The following is a 19,388-nucleotide window of genomic DNA, read 5'->3' as shown; positions in this document are numbered from 1 at the left end:
TGGAGAGTCAAAGCTAAAATCCTAGATTCTCAAGAAGCCACGTGTGGGAGTTAGATATGCCCATAAGAGGGCCGGTGTGATATGGTGTTGTATTGGACTGGCAGTCAGGATACCCAGGTACAGGTCCCCAGTCAGCCACAAAGCTCACCAGGTGACTTTGGGCTAGCCGCTGACTCTCTGTCTAACTCAGCTCTCAGGGTTGTTGTTGTGAGAATGAACTGCAGAGGAGAACTTGGGTTCCTTGCAAGAGAAAGGAAGGTGGCATGTAAATGTGATGTAATAAAGAAGAAAGTTTTCTTTCAAGAAAGCTGATTTGCCCATTCCCTGCTTTATATTATAATAAATTATTTATTTATTTATTAATTCCTGTAGTGCCCATGAACTGAAGCTTTCTGGGCAGTTCATAACACTTTATCACTGTGAAGCTCATGGTAAGCTTCTGAGGAATCATAGGGATCTTTGGGACATAATTTTGAAACTGCTGTAAGGGCTAAGGAACCTGTGGGAGACCCATGATGCTTCCAATCTCTTTCTTTGCTTTCTTTCTTCTTTTTACTGCAGTATACTTCAGGTACTGCAAAAGTAGATCATTGCCCTCAGGGCATTTGTCCATGTAACATTTGCACTGTGGGCTGGTTTTGCAACTAAAGTCAACTCCCTGGCTTGCCAGCACAGGGAAAAATATGAGCTTAAAAAAAAAAAAGATTTCCCTCATTCTCTTCCATGGGAAAACAGCAGCTTGGGGAATCAGTTTTAATTCTACAAATGCTCCAGGATGAAAGTATTAAGCACACACACTAACACACCATGTTGCTACTGCAGTAAAACTTACAACCTTCAAAGGGTACAATTTGTTTGTCTGTTGTTGGTTCTTTGTTGGTTTTGTTTTTAATTGGGAGCCTTAACTACTCAAGGCTCTCCTATTTGGAGTGTGAAGTTTGGTTCCCTGCTAATTCTGGGGAAGTGAAGGGGGATAGCAGGCCATTTACCCACACAGAAACTGTTTAAAAACCCCTCTAAATAGTCTGGAACTGACCATGGTAATATAGGATATTGCAGTAAAAAGGCTGTTTCACAGACCTAGTAAGTATCTTCTATAGGTATGTTAATTTCCTTCAGTGTTGGTGTGGATATGTCCTTTCATATGGTCTCTCTCTCTCTTTCTCTCTCCCTCAATTTTTCTCCTTCGTTCAGGTATTTTCCATTTGGAATAGTGTTCCTTATTGCTGGTAAGATCTTGGAAATGGATGATCCATCAGCCATTGGGAAGAAGCTAGGATTTTATGCTATTACTGTAGTTTGTGGCCTGGTGGTACATGGACTTTTTATTTTACCAATGATGTACTTCTTCATTACCAAGAAGAACCCCATTGTCTTCATTAGAGGGATTCTTCAAGCCTTGCTTATTGCTCTGGCCACATCATCCAGGTACTATGATCTTGATGCAGTGAATGAAACACTGGAGCAATAGCTTCCAAATTTTGAAAAAAGGAGTCATCAACAGAATTTGACCTTGCAGCTCCCCCCTCCTTGGGGAGGGGGAACACAGACCTATATTTTCTATACATGTGCATGTAGATAAAAAAATAATCCGGAAAGCCGCATATGTCTTGTTAAAGGCATTTTAAGGTAACCTTAACATACTACTGAAGGTTGGATTTAAACACCTTGCAGAAGCCGATTATGTATATCCATTTCAGTCTGTCTTCTCCTTTAATATCTGGTTACAAGACATATGATAATAGTAGAACTCTGGAAAGACACGTTCCCTTTAATGCATTCCAGATAGGGACTACTTAGGGACTAAGGTATTTGAACTGCACAAAGTAATGTAGGAGGAATTAAAGGTAATAAATGCAGTATGTCTTTGAGAAGCCAGCTTGAAGTTTGGGCCCTGACTTCCTTCTGAGCACAGGGCATGTCCAGTATTGAAGCCATCAGTAGAACTGCAGTTTTGTGCAGATGTGACTTGCCAGCACCATCTTGATTTTGGGGGTGGGGCTTAGTAAAATGGCATTTAGTGGATCCCCATTTGCTTTGGTGGACTTGGTAATAATGGCAGTGGCTGGCAGCAGCATTGGCATTAGACGACAGCCTCTAATTTCCCATAATGCTCCTGACATAGCATTACGCTAGGGCAGGGTGGGGAATTTAAATGGTGATTGCAGTTGCCCATTCACTTTCCTAAAGGGCCTGGGCAACCCTCAGTGGGGGGTCCTGCTGGAATGAAGCAACTACTTGAGGGAGCATGTGCTGGGCCTTCAAGATCGTAGCAGTACATGCAGCAGAAGCTGAGCTCTGCTGCCAGCTTGCATGTTTAGGGGCCACCAACATGGCTGTAGCTGTAAGGATGAGTACTCATGTGCACAGAATGGTGACTAAGTATGAGATTTCTTCTCTGTTTGCTCTCACAAATACTTCCCTTTCGAAAAGTATGGTGGCCAGCGACTGACTTTGACAAGAGCCCATTTAAACAATCTGGTCATACCACGACATCTACTGCTAGGTTCTCGGGCTTTTATTTAATTTCAGCTAGTTCATCATTATCCAGCCCACAATTGTAGTCAAGTGTTGGTGGCTTCCCCAGAGTCAGATCATAGAGTGCTGCAGCTGAGTGTCATCAGCCTCTCAATGGCAACTCATTGCAAACCTTTCACTGCAGTTTCACGAGGAAACCATCTTAAATGCCACATCATGCTCGTCCAGTGTCAGGTGAAAACCTTATTTTCCCAGACATTTGGGTTCTGTTCAAAATCTGCTGCTGTATTTTAAATCTTTGCATTGATTCTAGGGTTTGTTTTGGTGTTTACTTCCACTTTATACTGTACTTGTAAACATTTATATTGTAACTTAAGTTTTATTTTATGATTTCAACTATTGCAAACTGACCAGAAAACTTCAGCTATTGGACAATACAGTAATATATTAATGTGATATAGCAAAGCTAACTGAAGGCATGTAAAACAGCATGTGTTCTTATGAGAACCGTAGCATCCAATGAGGAATATGGCTCACATAACATGCCAGGAGGCAACGAATGAATCTGGTATGTGATAAACCTCCATGAGGTCACAGCAAATGATCTTTTTCTTTAGCAGCAGACAATGAGGATGATGCGGTGTGAAGGACAAGTGTATTACATCAAGGACATACTGGGTTCCTTGCCTTATAAACCAAATTATACAATATGCCATTCTATGACTGGCATTTGCCAGTCATAGAAAGACTCAAGATGAAGGACAGATGCCTTCCTAGGAATTCCTGCCACCTCCTTCATAGCTGTCCTTCCTCCAACAATATCAGTTTTATTATTAGAATTTCTTCAATTATAACAAATAGGGTACTAAGTGTTCCTAATGATAATAACAACAAAAGTTAACAACAGTAAAACCATTAGGATGTAGATGTGTGACTGTGAGAATTCCATTTCATTTGGACCTAGAGGAATTCCACAGTATTTCCATTCAGATTTTTTGTCTGATTCCAGAAATGTTTTGAATATTTTTGGAAGGGTCCTGGCATTTCTGAAAATGGTAAATTACAGAAATTGGATTCATTTTTTGTCAGTCTTGATTTTTTTCATGAATTTCACCTCAATTTACTTACCAGCCTCCAAATGGTAGGGAAATTTGCACAAATTTGGAAGCCAGGAGATAAAGGGAGCAGAAATTTCTTCAAATTTAAAGGCCAGATGGTTAAACAGAGTAAATGTATATCAGTTTCTGCTCCAAGAAATCGCAAAAAAGGAGGATCCAATAATGCACCTTTCTGGATTTGCTGGATACTTGGGGAACTGTCAGAAAAAAGGACACTGCCAAATGTTAGTTCAAGACTTGATAGTGAAAGGCTGTACATTGCCAAGTGGGAAATATTGTCTGCCCCACTGTGGTGCACTTACTTAGCCAGCACCTCTCTTGCCCTTCAGTGCTTCTGAATTGCACAAATTCTTCCTTTTTCTTACATTTTTTTTCTTTCCTACATGTAGGCTTGCTTTGTCTATTTCTTATGTACTCCACTTTGGTGTGCCTTTTGACACTGGAAACGTCTAAGAAAATTGATAAGGAAAGGCTAGAAGTACTAGACAATTGATTCTCTGCTGCAGTGTACTTGAAAAAGAATGAAGGAACTTTTGTGCAAATTTCAAGATCCACAGAAAGTCCAGTTTGTGCAAATTGCTGCCATTAAAAAAGAATTCATGTATTTGATCACCTTGTTACAGACTGAGTTGACAGCAACAGAGAGAAAAATCATGAAATCCACCAGAACCCAACTGGAAAAGGGCATCCATTTCAGTACCCAGATGGAATTCTTATACCTTGCTAGATGTGGCTCATATTTGCAGATTTACTCCCAACATATTTTCAGTGGTATCTCCAAACAGAAGAAACAACTTTAATTTCACTTCACTTTTAAAAAGAAATCTGATGATGTATAGGGGCTTTGATTCCCATGAATGAAATGCCAGAAACCTGCACAGCCGTACCAACACCATGAATACCAGAGCTTGTTCTCTAACACAGAACACAGTGATTGGTTCAAAATCTTGAGTATCTTGAATTTGTATGTAATTTGAAAAATTAAGCAAGTTTGTACACATCAGCATCCTGCTAAATCAGTCTCTGCTTACCTATGTTTTTCTTGCAGTTCAGCCACGTTGCCTATAACCTTCAAGTGCTTGTTAGAGAATAATCATGTGGACAGGAGGATTGCCAGATTTGTACTTCCTGTGGGGGCGACAATCAATATGGATGGGACTGCACTTTATGAAGCAGTAGCAGCTATTTTCATTGCTCAAGTAAACAATTATGAACTGGACTTTGGGCAGATCATCACCATCAGGTAAAAAGCCATGCATAAAGGAATTCCCTTTGTCAGCTGGCATTTCACCATAAATATAGGATGTTGACTTCCTTGTGGATGCTGGGCATATTGCTAAAATTTCAGTACTGCTATGATCCAAACCTCTGAAGATGATAGAGGAGGAAAATATGTCTATATAATGATCAATACCTCAATTACATAGTGGTGGTAAGATTTCTCTCTCTGTAAGGTATTATTTCTTCCTATACAATTTCTCACTTTGTATTCATGAATGAACGACTTGCATTCAGTGCAATAGGTCACAATTTGCACAAAGGTATATAGACTAAGGATATTTTGAAAAACCAGGTACTGAACTCTGAATCTGTTCTGATGCAGTGTCATTGACCCTAACACAGGTTTGCTTGAGATAATTGTTTGGAGCTTGTTTTTCTTTATATTATGTTTAAATCCTGCTCTGTCCCAGATTTGGGAAAGGTCAACACAACTGTGCAAGGACTCTACAATCCAATGCAATTTAAGTAAACTAAAGTCTGTTTATTTCAGCAAGCTTAAGGATGCATAACTCTCCATAGACCATAACTCTATGTGGACAGTATGTACAAAGTGATAAAATACTCCTGAATTAGCAGCTTTGGCAGTGAAGCAGAGGTCTAATTTTTAAAGTCTCAGGCCATTTTTACAGGAGACATAGAAGTATTTGCATTTCAGGGTCTGTAAGTTGGACACAAAGTCTATTATTAACTTCTTTACAGCACGAGATGTAATGCATTATTTGCTTATCTTGAACTGTAATGTTAAGAATGTAAAATCCACATTGCCCAAAATACATGTAACCTGTCCATAACAAGCACAACAACTGTTGGGATTCATGTCATCAGACTTGGGTATCTGCAACAGAGAGGGACAGACTCTCCCTGTTTTCTCTCTGCTATATGTTCCACCTGCATAATCTCACCAATTGATTTATTGCCACTTCTTGCAGACAGTACATAAGCATCTGCGCAAATATGTGTTCATAATATGTAGAAATGCATGTATCATAACTATATGACAATTTTCACTGAATTTTTGCCAGCGGTGAGAAGGCAAACTCAGGTAGCCAAACTATCAGTTCTGTGGATGAAATTCATTTCGAAGGACAGTTCGGGAGACTTGGGACCATGCGGGTTGAAAAGGGGAGTTTGTGGAAATAAATAAATAAAGCCACCATCCTATGAATGTTAGGCAAGAAAAAAATTCTTACAGCTCCCAGCATGTCCTAGAAAGCCATGCAACTGTTTTACTGAATTTACATAACGGCTAATACAGAAAACAGTAAACATAATCCATCCTTCTCTCCCTATAAATAACAGTTAAAATAATTGTTCTAATAATAATTAACATTACCTTCATTGAGTATTCATTTTTACTTGAAGGGAATTTACTTCTTTCTTCCCTGCCCTTGACTAAAAGTGCCTCTATGTAGCTGCTGTTTGTATTTCTAGGTAAGCTCCCATTAATGCCAATGGAGGTTACTCATGAAATGTGAACAGTAGCTTCTGAGAGGTGATTTTCATCTGGACAAGGGCAGGAATTTCCCCTCTCACCACATCCTCGCATTGTATTGAGGCTGCTTGGTCTTCCCTATGAATGCTAGCTACATAACAACATTTGCATACTTAAAGTCACATCTACTTTGGCCCTGGAACAATGGAACCCACCATTCCATCCAGTGACTTCTGAATATTTTTCCTTTTCTAGCAATTCCTCTTCCAAAAAAAGAAATTCTAGCAATATCCTGTTACTCTAAATAAAACTATACCTTTTGAAGGACCCTGATCCAATGTTAGTAGGGTGAACTTTGCTATAGTAAACAACTGGTGGATCACGGATAGCTATGTAGATTCTTATTCGACATATCCAGGTTTTTCAGTGGAATGCTGTTCCAGTTAAATTCAGCTTAAAGTCTATTCTTGTGGCAAATAGTTTGGGCCAAACATAATCAAGTTATCTCCGGACTTGGATGGCCTTCTGTGTTAAACCATTAATGTCCTCTTCCTTGTTTGTTAAAGTATCACAGCAACAGCTGCCAGCATAGGTGCAGCCGGGATCCCACAAGCTGGCCTTGTGACCATGGTCATCGTCCTGACATCAGTGGGATTGCCTACAGATGACATCACTCTAATAATTGCTGTGGACTGGGCACTGTAAGTAACTGAATGCCTTTGCAGGTTTTTCTTCCATCTTCCGACCAAACTGATTGTGTGAGGACTGGATAGCTCCAGTTATACACATCTATAGCTAACTGAGGGATGCAGGTGGCACAGTGGTTTAAACGGCTGAGCTGCTGGGCTGGTTGATCGAAAAGTCACTGGTTCGAATCTGCACAATGGGGTGAGTTCCCATTGCTTTGTCCCAGCTCCTGCCACCCTTGCAGTTCAAAAGCATGCAAATGCAAGTAGAGAAAAAGATACCACCTCGGTGGGCAGGTAACAGCGTTCTGTGCACTTTGGTGTTTCGTCATGCCGGCCACATGACCACGGAGACTGTCTGTGGACAAACGCTGGCTCCCTCGGCTAGGAAACGGAGATGAGCACTGCCCCCTAGAGTCAGACATGACTGGACTTAACATCAAGGGGAAACCTTTTTTATAGCTAACTGGGAACCAAAGAGAGGAATAAGGGCAGTCAAGAAACTGATGGTCACCCAACTCACCTGTGGTTTTGCTTCCTCTTTAGCTCAATACATAAAATGGGTCCATTAAAAACCTCAAAACTTGACTTGCTGAATCAAAGGACCCATCTAAGTTCAGGGCACTGTCTCCAGCAGTGACTAGATGCCCATGGGAAAAGGTGTTGCTCCCAGTCATCTAGTCATGGTTGTTCTCAGAATCTAAGAAATCTACTTCTGAATGTGGATCTAGTGGGACTTGAATACAACAGTGCAGTGATGAGCAGGATAGGCAGCAGAGTTCAGCACATTCCTCTGCTTTCTGCTTCACTTGAAAACAGCCCGCTCTCCATCTTGTCTCTGCCTCATAGCTGATTAGCAGCAGGTAGTTGAAGTCAAGGGTCTGTTCCTGCTGTTGAAAGACATTGATAGACTTCATTCCCATGTCCACTTTTTCCACATATAAGGTAGGGTGTGGAAGTCTTTACTTCAGCAGTCAAAAAAGTGCAGAGGAGATGGGCACCGAAACTTCCCATATGTTATTGCCCTGCCCTCAGTTGCTCCAGGCACTTTTCCATTCCTGGTTCCAAAACCTGAATGATGCTCACAAAACTGAGTATGGACTGAGCAAAGGAAAGAGGCAGAAGAGGAAGGATTTAGCAGCCTTCAGTCATGAACTATTTTTACCATCACACATGCATAGGTCACAGTTTATATTGAAGGCACACAGCCTGGACAGTTGCCTGAACCTCGCTACTCCAGCAGTGTCTGCTGTTGTAGTGGCTCCCCTGTGCTGTGTGGCTTGGTGCCACTGTATAAAGTTCCCACCATGCCCTGTTATAATTCTGGGGCATGCTGGGAAATTAAAATGGCAGGTAGTGCTCCTGCTGCTTGCTGCCATCAAGATCCATGGAGGATGAAGAGGGCCCAGCAGAGGCCACTCGGCTGGGGACTCCTTGCAGACACAGTGGTTTGGCCTTTCCTTTTGTTAGTGGGATAAATAGTGACTGTGTGCAGAACAAACTGTGACAGTGGCAGACCTGTGCCTTTAGACAGACATGCACAAACATATTTAACAGTATGTCTTTTCTGGTTCAACCCAACTTCCTTCTCCATTAAACTAAACAAGCCAAAACTGGGACAGTGCTGCTCTTGGACCATCCTTCACTTTTCAAAGCCAGACATCTGGATGTTCCTAAATTTTGGTTTTATGACCGACATCAATGGATTAGCCATTCTGATGGAGTTTTCAGATGTACTTGTCTGCATTGGAAAAATAAGGAAATCACATGATGTATTTCAGATTTAATGTAGCCCTGCCAAGATGAACTTGACTCAGCTTCAAATAATGTACTAAGGCTAAATTGAGTGAATACACCTGCCCTTTCCCCTCATTTTTGTTCTTCAGATCAGCTTAAACATTGCATTTGCAGATGTTTCTCTTTAAGCATTGCTCTGTGAAAAACTTCAGGTCATGGTAAAAAGATTTTACCTTGTGACCACAAACGAGGGGGGGTACTATGTACGTTTTAAACAAAAGTGCTACTGAGCACTAAGAAAACAGAAAATGCTAACAATGGAGAAAAGTTAATCTAAATTGCAGCATGCTAAATTGCATAGTGATGGTGTTTATCTTCTTGCAGCTTTTTCCTCAACATACATTCTTGTCTTCTGCATTTTTCTATATTCCTTAACCACAAATTTCCCAGTTCTCTTTTCCAGTTGAAATCAAAATGTTTTCTGCTCTCCATCTGGACATGCTTAATGGTTTCCCCTGTTCAGGTCTTTTAAAAATGCACTATTTCCTTTCCTTGTTCTCCAGTTTTTGTCTTAAAAATATGTTCCGGGTTTATTTTTAAAACTTGGCTCAGGATTGCTTTCTTCATTATTCACAAATAATTCTTTATATTTCTGGATTGATGGAAGGAAGGAATCTTTCTTTCTTTACAGATTCATTTTAAAGTTGTTGCACCAAATTCATTCCAGATCAACCCATCCAGGGATTCCTGGAGCCAATTAAATAGAATCCAGAGACCAGAAGCACAGTGGTGGTGGAGAGGATTAGATTCCATTTTGGGGGATTCAGAGTCAATTTAGCTACCAGTATACTACCCAAATGCTCTTTTGCTCCATATTACTTTCACAGACATTACATGACAGTACTTGGGAGGACAAACAGGAGAACATGGAGGCTTCCCCCCTTTAAGTTTACTTTTTATACACCTTGAAGAAAGAACTTTGGGAAATTGATTACAAAATGTAATACAAAAGAACAGACAGACACTTGGGGCATAGAATCATGTATCTGGAAGGTGTTGATTAGTATGATATCCTTTACTTCTTTTTGATACCATGCTTTCATATCAAATTGGTTCAGAGGACTTCTGTGTTTGATCAGTTTGATATGGGACATATGAACTTATCCAGGTGCCTTTATTCTCAGAGCTTTTCTGTATAAGGCTGTTAATCAATCACTGGGCTTCTCTACACAAGGCACTTATTGAGGGCTAACAGAAGTTGGCAGGGCCTTTAGAAACAAATATCAAAGCATGGCAAATCAGATGGGGCCTCCTGGGCCATCTAGGAACTCCGGACGCAAGTCGGCTCCACTCACATAATGTCCAAAATGTGGGTGCCAATCTTTCCTTGAATGCCCTCAGTGATAGAGCCTCCACAACCTCCCATGGAAGCCCATTCCATATCCTCGGGATAGAAACACAGAAACTTTACACTAAGGCAGTGATGGCAAACCTTTTAGAGACCAAGTGCCCAAACTGGCACACAAACCCAACGTATTTATCACAAAGTGCCTACACTACAAAAAAACTGCAAAACTGAGGTTTTAGTTAAGAAAAAACAACTCACAGCCATTCCAACCAAATATATATATACACACACATGACAGTGAATGGACCAGCTAGGTGAAAGCTCAGAGGAGTCGTGGTTAATAAGTCGCGGCTTCTGACGTCATCACCTGGCACAACAACTCCTTTCTGAGCATATGCATGGCCCCTATGTGCGCTATAATCCGATACTTGGCTGCTGGGACGATGCTCAGGCGACATGGCTCACATGCCGACAGAGAAGGCTCTACATGCCCACAGTGGCACATGTGACATAGGTTGGCCACCACTCGTTTTGATAACCCCAACCCTACCCTGGGGCATACACCTAACCCTAAAATAGGGCGAAAGTTGCATTGAAAATAATGTGATTTTGAAAAAGCCTCCCTTCAGTAGCGTTCCCTGCATTGCTCATCATTTCAGCCCTTTCTAAACACATTCCAGCCATCAAAATCATGCCAGGACATCTCTTTTATCTAACCCTTACTCTACCCTGGTGCCTACCCCAAAACCTACATTAGGGAGAAAGTTCCATTGAAAGTAATGTGGTTTTAAAAAGGCCTTCCTACGGTAGGTTTTTCTGTACTGCTCATCATTTCTGTCCATTCTAAACATGTTCCAGCCATCAAAATCATGCCAGGACACCACACTTTTCTAACCCTAACCCTACCATGGTGACTACCCTAGCTGTAATAGAGGGGTAATATAACAATGAAAATAATGCGATTTTGAAAAGGACTTCCTTGAGTAGCTTTTTCTGCACAGCTCATCATTTCTGCCCATTGTAAAAATATTCCAACAATGAAAATCATGCAAGGATACCTCGTTTGTCTAACCCTAACCCTACCTTGGTGCACTCCCCTAACCCTAATGTAGGGGTAAGTTCCATTGAAAAGAGGGCTATTTCTTAAAAGCTTCCTTAAGTCGATTTTTCTGCACAGCTCATCAGTTCTGCTCATTCTGAACACATTGCAACCATCAAAATCATGCCAGGACACCTCGTTTTTCTAACCCTAATGCTACCCTGGTGCACTCCCCGAACCCAAATGTAGGGCTAATGTTCCATTGGAAAGAGGGCAATTTCTTAAAAGCTTACTTGAGTAGATTTTTCTGAGCATCTCATCATTTCCACCCATTCTGAACGCATTGCAACTATCAAACTCATGCCAGGACACCACATTTTTCTAACCCAAACCCTACCCTAATGCACTCCCCTAACCCTGTTGTAGGGGTAAGGTTCCATTGAAAAGAGGGCAATTTCTTAAAAGCTTCTTTGAGTACATTTTTCTGCACAGCTAATGATTTCCGCCCATTCTGAAAACATTGCAACTATCAAAATCATGCCAGGAAACCTCATGTCTCTAACCCTAACCCTACCCTGGTGCACTCTCCTAACCCTAATGTAGGAGTAAGGTTCAATTTGAAAAGCGAGCGATTTTTTTAAAACCTAACTTGAGTAGATTTTTCTGCACAGCCCTTCATTTCTGCCCATTCTGAACACATTTCAACCATCAAATTCATGCCAGGACACCTCGTTTTCTAACCGTAACCCTACCCTGGTGCACTCCCCTAACCCTAATGTAGGGCTAATATTCCATTGAAAAGAGAGCGATTTCTTTAAAGCTTCTGTGAGTTTATTTTTCTGCACAGCTAATGATTTCCACCCATTCTGAAAACATTGCAACCATAAAAATCATGCCAGGAAACCTCGTTTTTCTACCCCAACCCTCCCCTGGTGCACCCCCCTAACCTTAATATAGGGGTAATATTCCATTGAAATGAGGTAGGTTTTAAAAAGCCTCCCTTCAGTAGATTTTCTATATAGCTCATCATTCCCACCCATTCTGAACACATTACAACCATGAATATCATGCCAGGACACCTCATTTTTCTAACCATAACCATCCCCTGGTGCACCCCGCTAACTGTAATATGGGTGCAATGTTGCATTGAAATGAGGAAGGTTCTTAAAAATCCTCCCTTCAGTAGCTTTTTCTGCACAGTTCATCATTACTGCGCATTCTGAACACATTGCAACTGTCAAATTCATTCCAGGATACCTCGTTTTTCTAACCCTAACCCTAACCTAGTTCTGAACCCTACCCCTAATATAGCGGTAATGTTCTATTCTGAACACATTGCCCCAATCAAATTCATGCCAGGACACCTCGTTTTTCTAACCCAACCCTACCCTGGTTCTTAACTCTACCTCTAATACAGGGGTAATGTTCCATTGAAATGCGGAAGGTTTTTAAAAGCTTCCTTGAGTAGATTTTTCTGCATAGCTCATTATTCCACCCATTCTGAACACATTGGAACTGTCAAAATCAGGCCACGAGACCTCGTTTCTCCAACCCTAACCCAACCCTGGTTCATAACCCTAACCCTCATGTACGAGTAAGGTTCCATTGAAAGGAGCACGATTTTTTAAAAGCTTCCTTGAGTAGATATTTCTGCACAGCTCATCATTTCCACCCATTCTGAGCACATTGCGACCATCAATATCATGCCAGGAGACCTCATTTTTCCAACCCTAACCCTCCCCTGGTTCACCCCTCTAACTGTAATATAGGTGTAATTTTGCATTGAAATGAAGGTTTTTAAAAAGCCTCCCTTCAGGAGCTTTTTCTGCACAGCTCATCATTACTGCCCATTCTAAACACATTGCAGCTGTCAAATTCATTCCAGGACACCTCGTTTTTCTAACCCAACCCTACCCTGGATGTTAACCCTAATCCTAATATAGGGGTAATGTTCCATTGAAATGAGGTAGGTTTTAAAAAGCCTCCTGTCAGTAATTTTTCTGCACAGCTCATCATTTCTGCCCATTCTCAACACATTGCAACCATCAAATTCATGCCAGGACACCTCATTTTTCTAACCCGAACCCTACCCTGGTGCACTCGCGTAACCATATTGTAGGGCTAATGTTCAATTGAATAGAGGACAATTTCTAAAAAGCTTCCTTGAGCAGATCTTTCTGCATAGCTCATCATTTCTGCCCATTCTGAACACATTGCAACCATCAAAATCATGCCAGAACACCTTGTTTCTCTAACCCTAACCCTACACTGGTGCACCCCCCTAACCCTAATGTAGGGGTAGTGTTCCATTGAAAAAAGAGCGATTTCTTAAACGTTTCCTTGGGTCGATTTTTCTGCACAGCTCATCATTTCCGCCCATTCTGAACGCATTGCAACCATCAAACTCATGCCAGGACACTTCGTTTCTCTAACCCAACCACACCCTGGTGCACCCCCCTAACACTACTATAGGAGGAATATTCCATTGAAATGAGGCAGGTTTTTAAAAAGCCTCTCTTCAGTAGCCTTTTCTGCACAGCAATACATTTCTGCCCATTCTGAACACATTGCAACCATCAAAATCATGCCAGGAGACCTCATTTTTCTAACCCTAACCCTACCCTGGTGCACCCCCCCAACACTAATGTAGGGGTAATGTTCCATTGGAATGAGGTAGGTTTTTTAAAAAGCCTCCCTTCAGTAGCTTTTTCTTCGCAGCTCATCATTTCTGCCCATTCTGAACACATTGCAACCATCAAGATCATGCCAGGACACCTCTTTTTTCTAACCCTAACCCTACAGTGGTGCACTCCCCTAACCCTAATATATGGGTAATGTTCCATTGAAAAGAGCATGATTTTGAAAAAGCCTCCTTGAGTAGATTTTTTTGCGCAGCTCATCATTTCCGCCCATTCTGAACACATTGCCACCATCTAAATCTTGCCCGGACACCTCATTTGTCTAACCCCATCCCAGTGATGATGAACCTTTTAGAGACCAAGTTCCAAAACTGCCACCCAAAATCCACTCATTTATTGCAAAGTACCAACACTACAGTAAAACCTGGAAAGTGAGGTTTTAGTTTAGAAAAAAACATCTCACAACCAGTCCAATCAAATATATTTATGTCCTTGGCATTGCTTTGACTGGCCATGCGCAATCTCGGACGCGTCACAGCTAATGAGTTGTTGCTTGTGACAATATTGCCTTGCACCACTACTCTTTTCGGAGCATGCCCATGGCCCCTATGTGCGCTGTTATCGGATGCTCGGCTTCTGGGGCGATGCTGGGGCAACTTGGCTAGTGTGCCAGTAGAGAGGGATCTGCTTGCCCACTGTGGCACATGTGGCATCAGTTCGCCTCCACCACACTATGGTGTCATCATCCAGGGTCCCTGCCTTATTTTATATGCATTTCTGCAGCTTTTTAAAGAGTAAGGATAATATAATAAATGTTAAAATTGCAACGAACTGGAATGAAGGCTTGTGTAATTCAGCAAATGTGCTATATCAGAGTGCCAACTTGTGGTTGTGCAATACAACATATAGGAAGGCAGAGAAAACACAGCCCTGGAGGGGGAAACCACATGTAAATGATGCACACTTTCTCAGAAGAAGCCCTTGTGAAGTGCCAGTTTAAATGCTCCACATAAAGAAGCCACCGTATCTACTTTCAATGTTCTTACAGATTTGCGATCTATACAAGCAGCTTCTCCTTTCCTGATTTTCTACTATTTAAATAGGAAAATCCCTTTTCCTTCAATTTAAGAAATAGTACCCCACTCCCCACCCCTCTGAAAACATAGAAAAGTGCTCTAAAAAGAGAAATGAAATAGGAGGCTCGTGACATCAAAAGAACTTCCAAACAACTGTGAGTAAAGAATTTGGAATGCACAATAAATGTCTTGTGTAGAAAAGTTCTTTGTTTCCATAATCCAGTGATCTGGTGCAGCATCACAGTTGTGAATATATTCTTATTTTGCATGTGATTACAAGAGACATGTATAGGTCTGTAAACATTTACATAACAAAGCAACCAATAATCTTTCTGAATGCCCTTGCTTTGCTTGACAGAGACCGATTCCGAACAATGATTAATGTCCTAGGGGATGCACTTGCTGCTGGAATAATGGCACACATCTGCAGAAAAGAATTCACCAAAGACGGGTCTGAGGTAGGAGCAAATGAATGAGACAATTGAGAAGTCACTGTGATGCTCAGAGGTTGCAGTGGCTTTGAAAAATGGATTTGACATGTAATTTAGAATGAACCAACCCATAGTTTCAAATTAAACATTATTCTAAGCATAAAAGAGGAAAGCAAACACTTTTCTGATATATTGCTGGGCAGTGCTAATCTGAATCTCCCCATTCCATTAATAGGTGCCTTTGATTTGTGAGACAAAACCCATCAGCATCCATCAGATAATGGCTTACCAGAGAAATGGCTGTGTGAAGAGTATGAATGAGCCATGTGGTCCTGAACCAGCAAAGACATTACAACGTCACATACCCATTCAAGTAGAACAAGAAGAAAACCCCACAGAAACTCATACAGAGAAATCCAGTAGTAAAGACCACTGCACTATTGAAATCAATGAACTGGAAACAAATGTGTAACTCTTACTCCTGATGATATCTGAAACCTAATGTCTACCTCATAGTTGGAATTGGAAAACAATCTTTTGCCTTGAATGGGAAAGTATGGAACGACTGCCATGTGCAAACTGGGGCTATGAGGCCAGCCGTGAACATCTTTGAAAGTGGAAGCCTTCATGGGATGTTGACTGTTTTTATTAAGAAGGAACTAATAACCGGACAACTTTGGTTTACTTTAGGCAAACTGATATGATTCCATCTATGATGCTCTTTTAAGAACTCTGATCCCTTTCAAATGATTTCTGTCAGGTCACCTGCTTTCCATCCTACTAAACATGAATATTTTACTCTGTATTCATGTTTACACCCATGAAACATTCAGTATATACACATCATACTTCAATGGCCATGCTTAGTGCCGAAATGCGCTTACTGTAATTACAACATCACCTTAGCCTCATGAGAGATATATTTTACATCCAGTTAATCAGAAAACAAGTTAAAAATGTTAGGAAGAAGTCAAGGTATTATCTCTTATTTGGAAGAGATCTCATTCTTATTCCCCTTACAAAATTGAGTGAATTTTGAGGCAATCCCAGATATTATGCCCAAAACAGAATAAACTATAGTTAGCATTTATTATGGTTTATTGAAATAAGCCAACTTCAAACCATGTTTAATGAACCTGTCTTGTTTCAATAAACTAGAGTTAACACTAACTGCAACTCCTGATCTGAGCATAATAATAAACAGCAGTTAGTTTAAAACGGAGGTGGATGCTTTTTATTTTGTATGGTTTTTAATGTGTATATTGTCACATATATTACATTTTGTACTGCTAAGAATTGTTTTGTTTAATGAATGTGTTATTTGGAAGAGGGCCTCATTTTGGAGACCTTTCAAAGGGAGATATTAAGCCACAGTGTAAACACAGCCCATCATATTTGCCTTCCAAGTGCCAGATAAATGTTTCTTCTTTCCTTCCTTCCTTCTTTAAAAATCTAGCTCTGTAATGGTGAGTTTTCACAGCGTCTGAACTATGAGAACCCAAACCCAAAAGAACTGGTGCTAAAGGAGAATGTGTAATGTTTTCTTATCTGTAGAAACTGTATATATGATTAAACATATGACCTAGAGGTCTGGACAAATAGATTTCTTGCAGTCAGAGAGCAGACTCAACATGGACTGAGATCCAGTGCCCATGACTGTGGCACCGGGAATGTTGTCCTTAATTCTACATAATATTCCTATGATCTCCAGCTTTAAACCGCCCCCCCACCCCAAAACACACACACATTTAGGATACTCTAGATAGGTTTTCTTCTGGTCCAGTGCAAATGTCTAGCTACACATGGCGCTTCTGATATGGGAATGGCATGCAGTTGATGTGGGAGCAGCTTGAGGAGTAGAGGAAATTGGAAGCAGGACTGTGGTCATGTTGAATAGGCTGTGCCAATTTTACAGTCTGCTCAATGGAAAAGGTTAGAGGAAGAGAAGGTTCCTTTAGCTTTAAGAGCTATGCAGAAAATAGAATTTCTTCAGCACTGAGCGCCAACATGGTGTAGAGTTCCATAAGATATAGAATCTTACAGCAACATAAGCATTGGAAAATCTAGCCCAGGATTTTTGCCACTGGCTGGCAGTGGTTCTCAAGGGGTTCAAGCAGGAATTTTTCCAGGCCTACCTGGAGGTGCCAGCAATGGAACCTGGGACTTTTTGCATGCCAAGCCTCCCTGCCTCAAGTCCAAGGGCCAAATAATGTATCCTCACTGGAGTTCCAATGTGACCCCCAAAGGTTGGCAGGTGCAGCTTTGTTCTTACCTACATCCTCAGGTATATCAGCCAAAATCCTTTCCAAGAACCCTTTCCCACTTTGTGTGAAGGCAGCCTATTTGCAAGCAAGTCATCAGCTGCACCATTCATCAGGCAGGCAGTGCTTTGGATTGGATTCTAGGCTGAACATTTCCCAGGCTGCAAATGTCTGCAGAAGTTGTGGTGCTCTCAGCTCCTCCAGGGACTGGAAGCTCTTCTGTTGCAGAAGATGCCGGTCATGGAAGATGGCTTGACATCATAGTAGAGCTACATATGTCTTTGCAATGTCTTTCACTCTTTTTCCCCTCTCCCTTCCCCTTTTCCTTAAATTTTTACTTTTGTTGATCACTTTGGTGGGCTCGTATCCCTGCCTTATTCCTTTACTGGGGAGAGGAAGTGGCTTTTATGTCATATACTTTACAGTTTGATGAAAGAGGAAGAGAGAGAGCATGATAGAGCCATTTGATGGGGAAAGGAAAAGTTATATCATCTCTACAATATCTGAGCCAACCTTAAGATTTCATTTCAGTGGGAAGTTTCTGAAGCTCCTAGTTTCATATGTATGAATGGATGGAGGTATTTGAGTGTTCTCTTTCTCTTTTAAGCTCTTCCTGCATCCTCTCTTGGATCCTTAAATCATAAAATAACTTCCTCTGTACTGACATTGTTATCAAATGTATCATGTATTTATTACCAGTGTTTTCAGTGGAAAATGTTTTTAATAAACATGCAATTGCGAAAAGAGGTTTTCATGCAGTATTAAAATGAGACAATTTCTTATTTTGGGGGGAAAAAACATGAAATCAGTAACTGAAATTTAGTGAATTCTCTGTTTGCCCATAGTTCTTGAATTGGATATTTTGATTCAAAATTCAAACTTGTATGTAAAAATGTTTATTGCAGAATTCAAATTTGAATGCTTTGGACATGTTGTCATCCTTCAGTTGCTTTGATTTGGGAAGGATATGAATACAATAAGCTCTCAAACAATAAATGCCATAGCATGTTATGATATGCTATTAGCTTAATGCCATTGCATCAAATATCCAAAAACTTGGAGTGTTCAAGTACTCTCTGGAAAACATTTATCTTCAAAATTTGTAAAATCTGGGTGGCTGACTTAAATGTTGTGGACCACCCAGAGATCTCTATAAGGAAAAGGATTTACACTAAATATTGACTAAAGCTGCCAGACACTACAAACTGTTCAATATTGGACCAAACATTTGCTTGCATTTTCTGTTTTGCTGTACAATTTTATGCATTATTGTTGTTGTTTTCATTATTTTATCTATTTTTAAATGATCAGTTTTATTTTATGAGGACTGCCTGAAGAGTGGGAAATAAATACCTTAAATATAGAATGATTAAGAGTCAAACACCTTGCTGTCACAGACATTGCCTCTATTTACCACAACGATTTAGCCCTCCAGGTGTTCCATCCTGACCCTCACCATTGGCTATGCTGTCTGGACTGAATAGGAGTGGCAATTCAGCAACATCTGGAGGGCCACATTTCCTGAATACAATACAATACTCCTGCTCCTAACAGAAACTATTTCGGTCTTTTGGAAGATGGGCCAATTAGGCTGGTGACCTGTGAATTCAACCTCGTGTTTAGGCATATGGTCCACTTCTTTTCTTACAATATATCAGCAGTATGTGTAGACATGATATACTGGTGAAGATGGTTTTCATAAAATTTCCAGGAGACTACAAATGGGTTCAGAATGTAAGCAAAGTATCTATAGATCACAATGATAACTGTAGAGGTTAAAACATATCTATTACAAGGTGCCCTGAATTTGAAATGTTTGTTTCCGCCTTTTGTACCACTAATGAAAAAAGCAATTAAGATGT

At 40.7% G+C, this 19,388-nt stretch overlaps 1 protein-coding gene across 2 annotated transcripts in view; it reads left to right on the top strand.

The window, feature by feature from the left end:
* The window catches only part of SLC1A7 (solute carrier family 1 member 7), a 66,015-nt gene extending 47,412 nt beyond the window's left edge, over positions 1–18,603 (top strand). For both annotated transcript variants that reach the window (XM_044429876.1, XM_044429875.1), the window contains 5 exons: positions 1,195–1,428; positions 4,645–4,839; positions 6,876–7,010; positions 15,193–15,292; positions 15,501–18,603. In XM_044429876.1, coding sequence (XP_044285811.1) covers positions 1,195–1,428; positions 4,645–4,839; positions 6,876–7,010; positions 15,193–15,292; positions 15,501–15,737 — 901 coding nt within the window. In that variant the 3' untranslated portion in view covers positions 15,738–18,603. The remainder of the gene's footprint in view (positions 1–1,194; positions 1,429–4,644; positions 4,840–6,875; positions 7,011–15,192; positions 15,293–15,500) is intronic.
* Positions 18,604–19,388: the final 785 nt, after the last annotated feature.

Source organism: Varanus komodoensis, unplaced genomic scaffold, assembly GCF_004798865.1.
Source record: "Varanus komodoensis strain SLA01 unplaced genomic scaffold, ASM479886v1 scaffold20_1, whole genome shotgun sequence".
NCBI lineage: Eukaryota > Metazoa > Chordata > Lepidosauria > Squamata > Varanidae > Varanus > Varanus komodoensis.
Note: the sequence above shows the minus strand (reverse complement) of the source record. Positions and strands in the feature narration are given on the sequence as shown.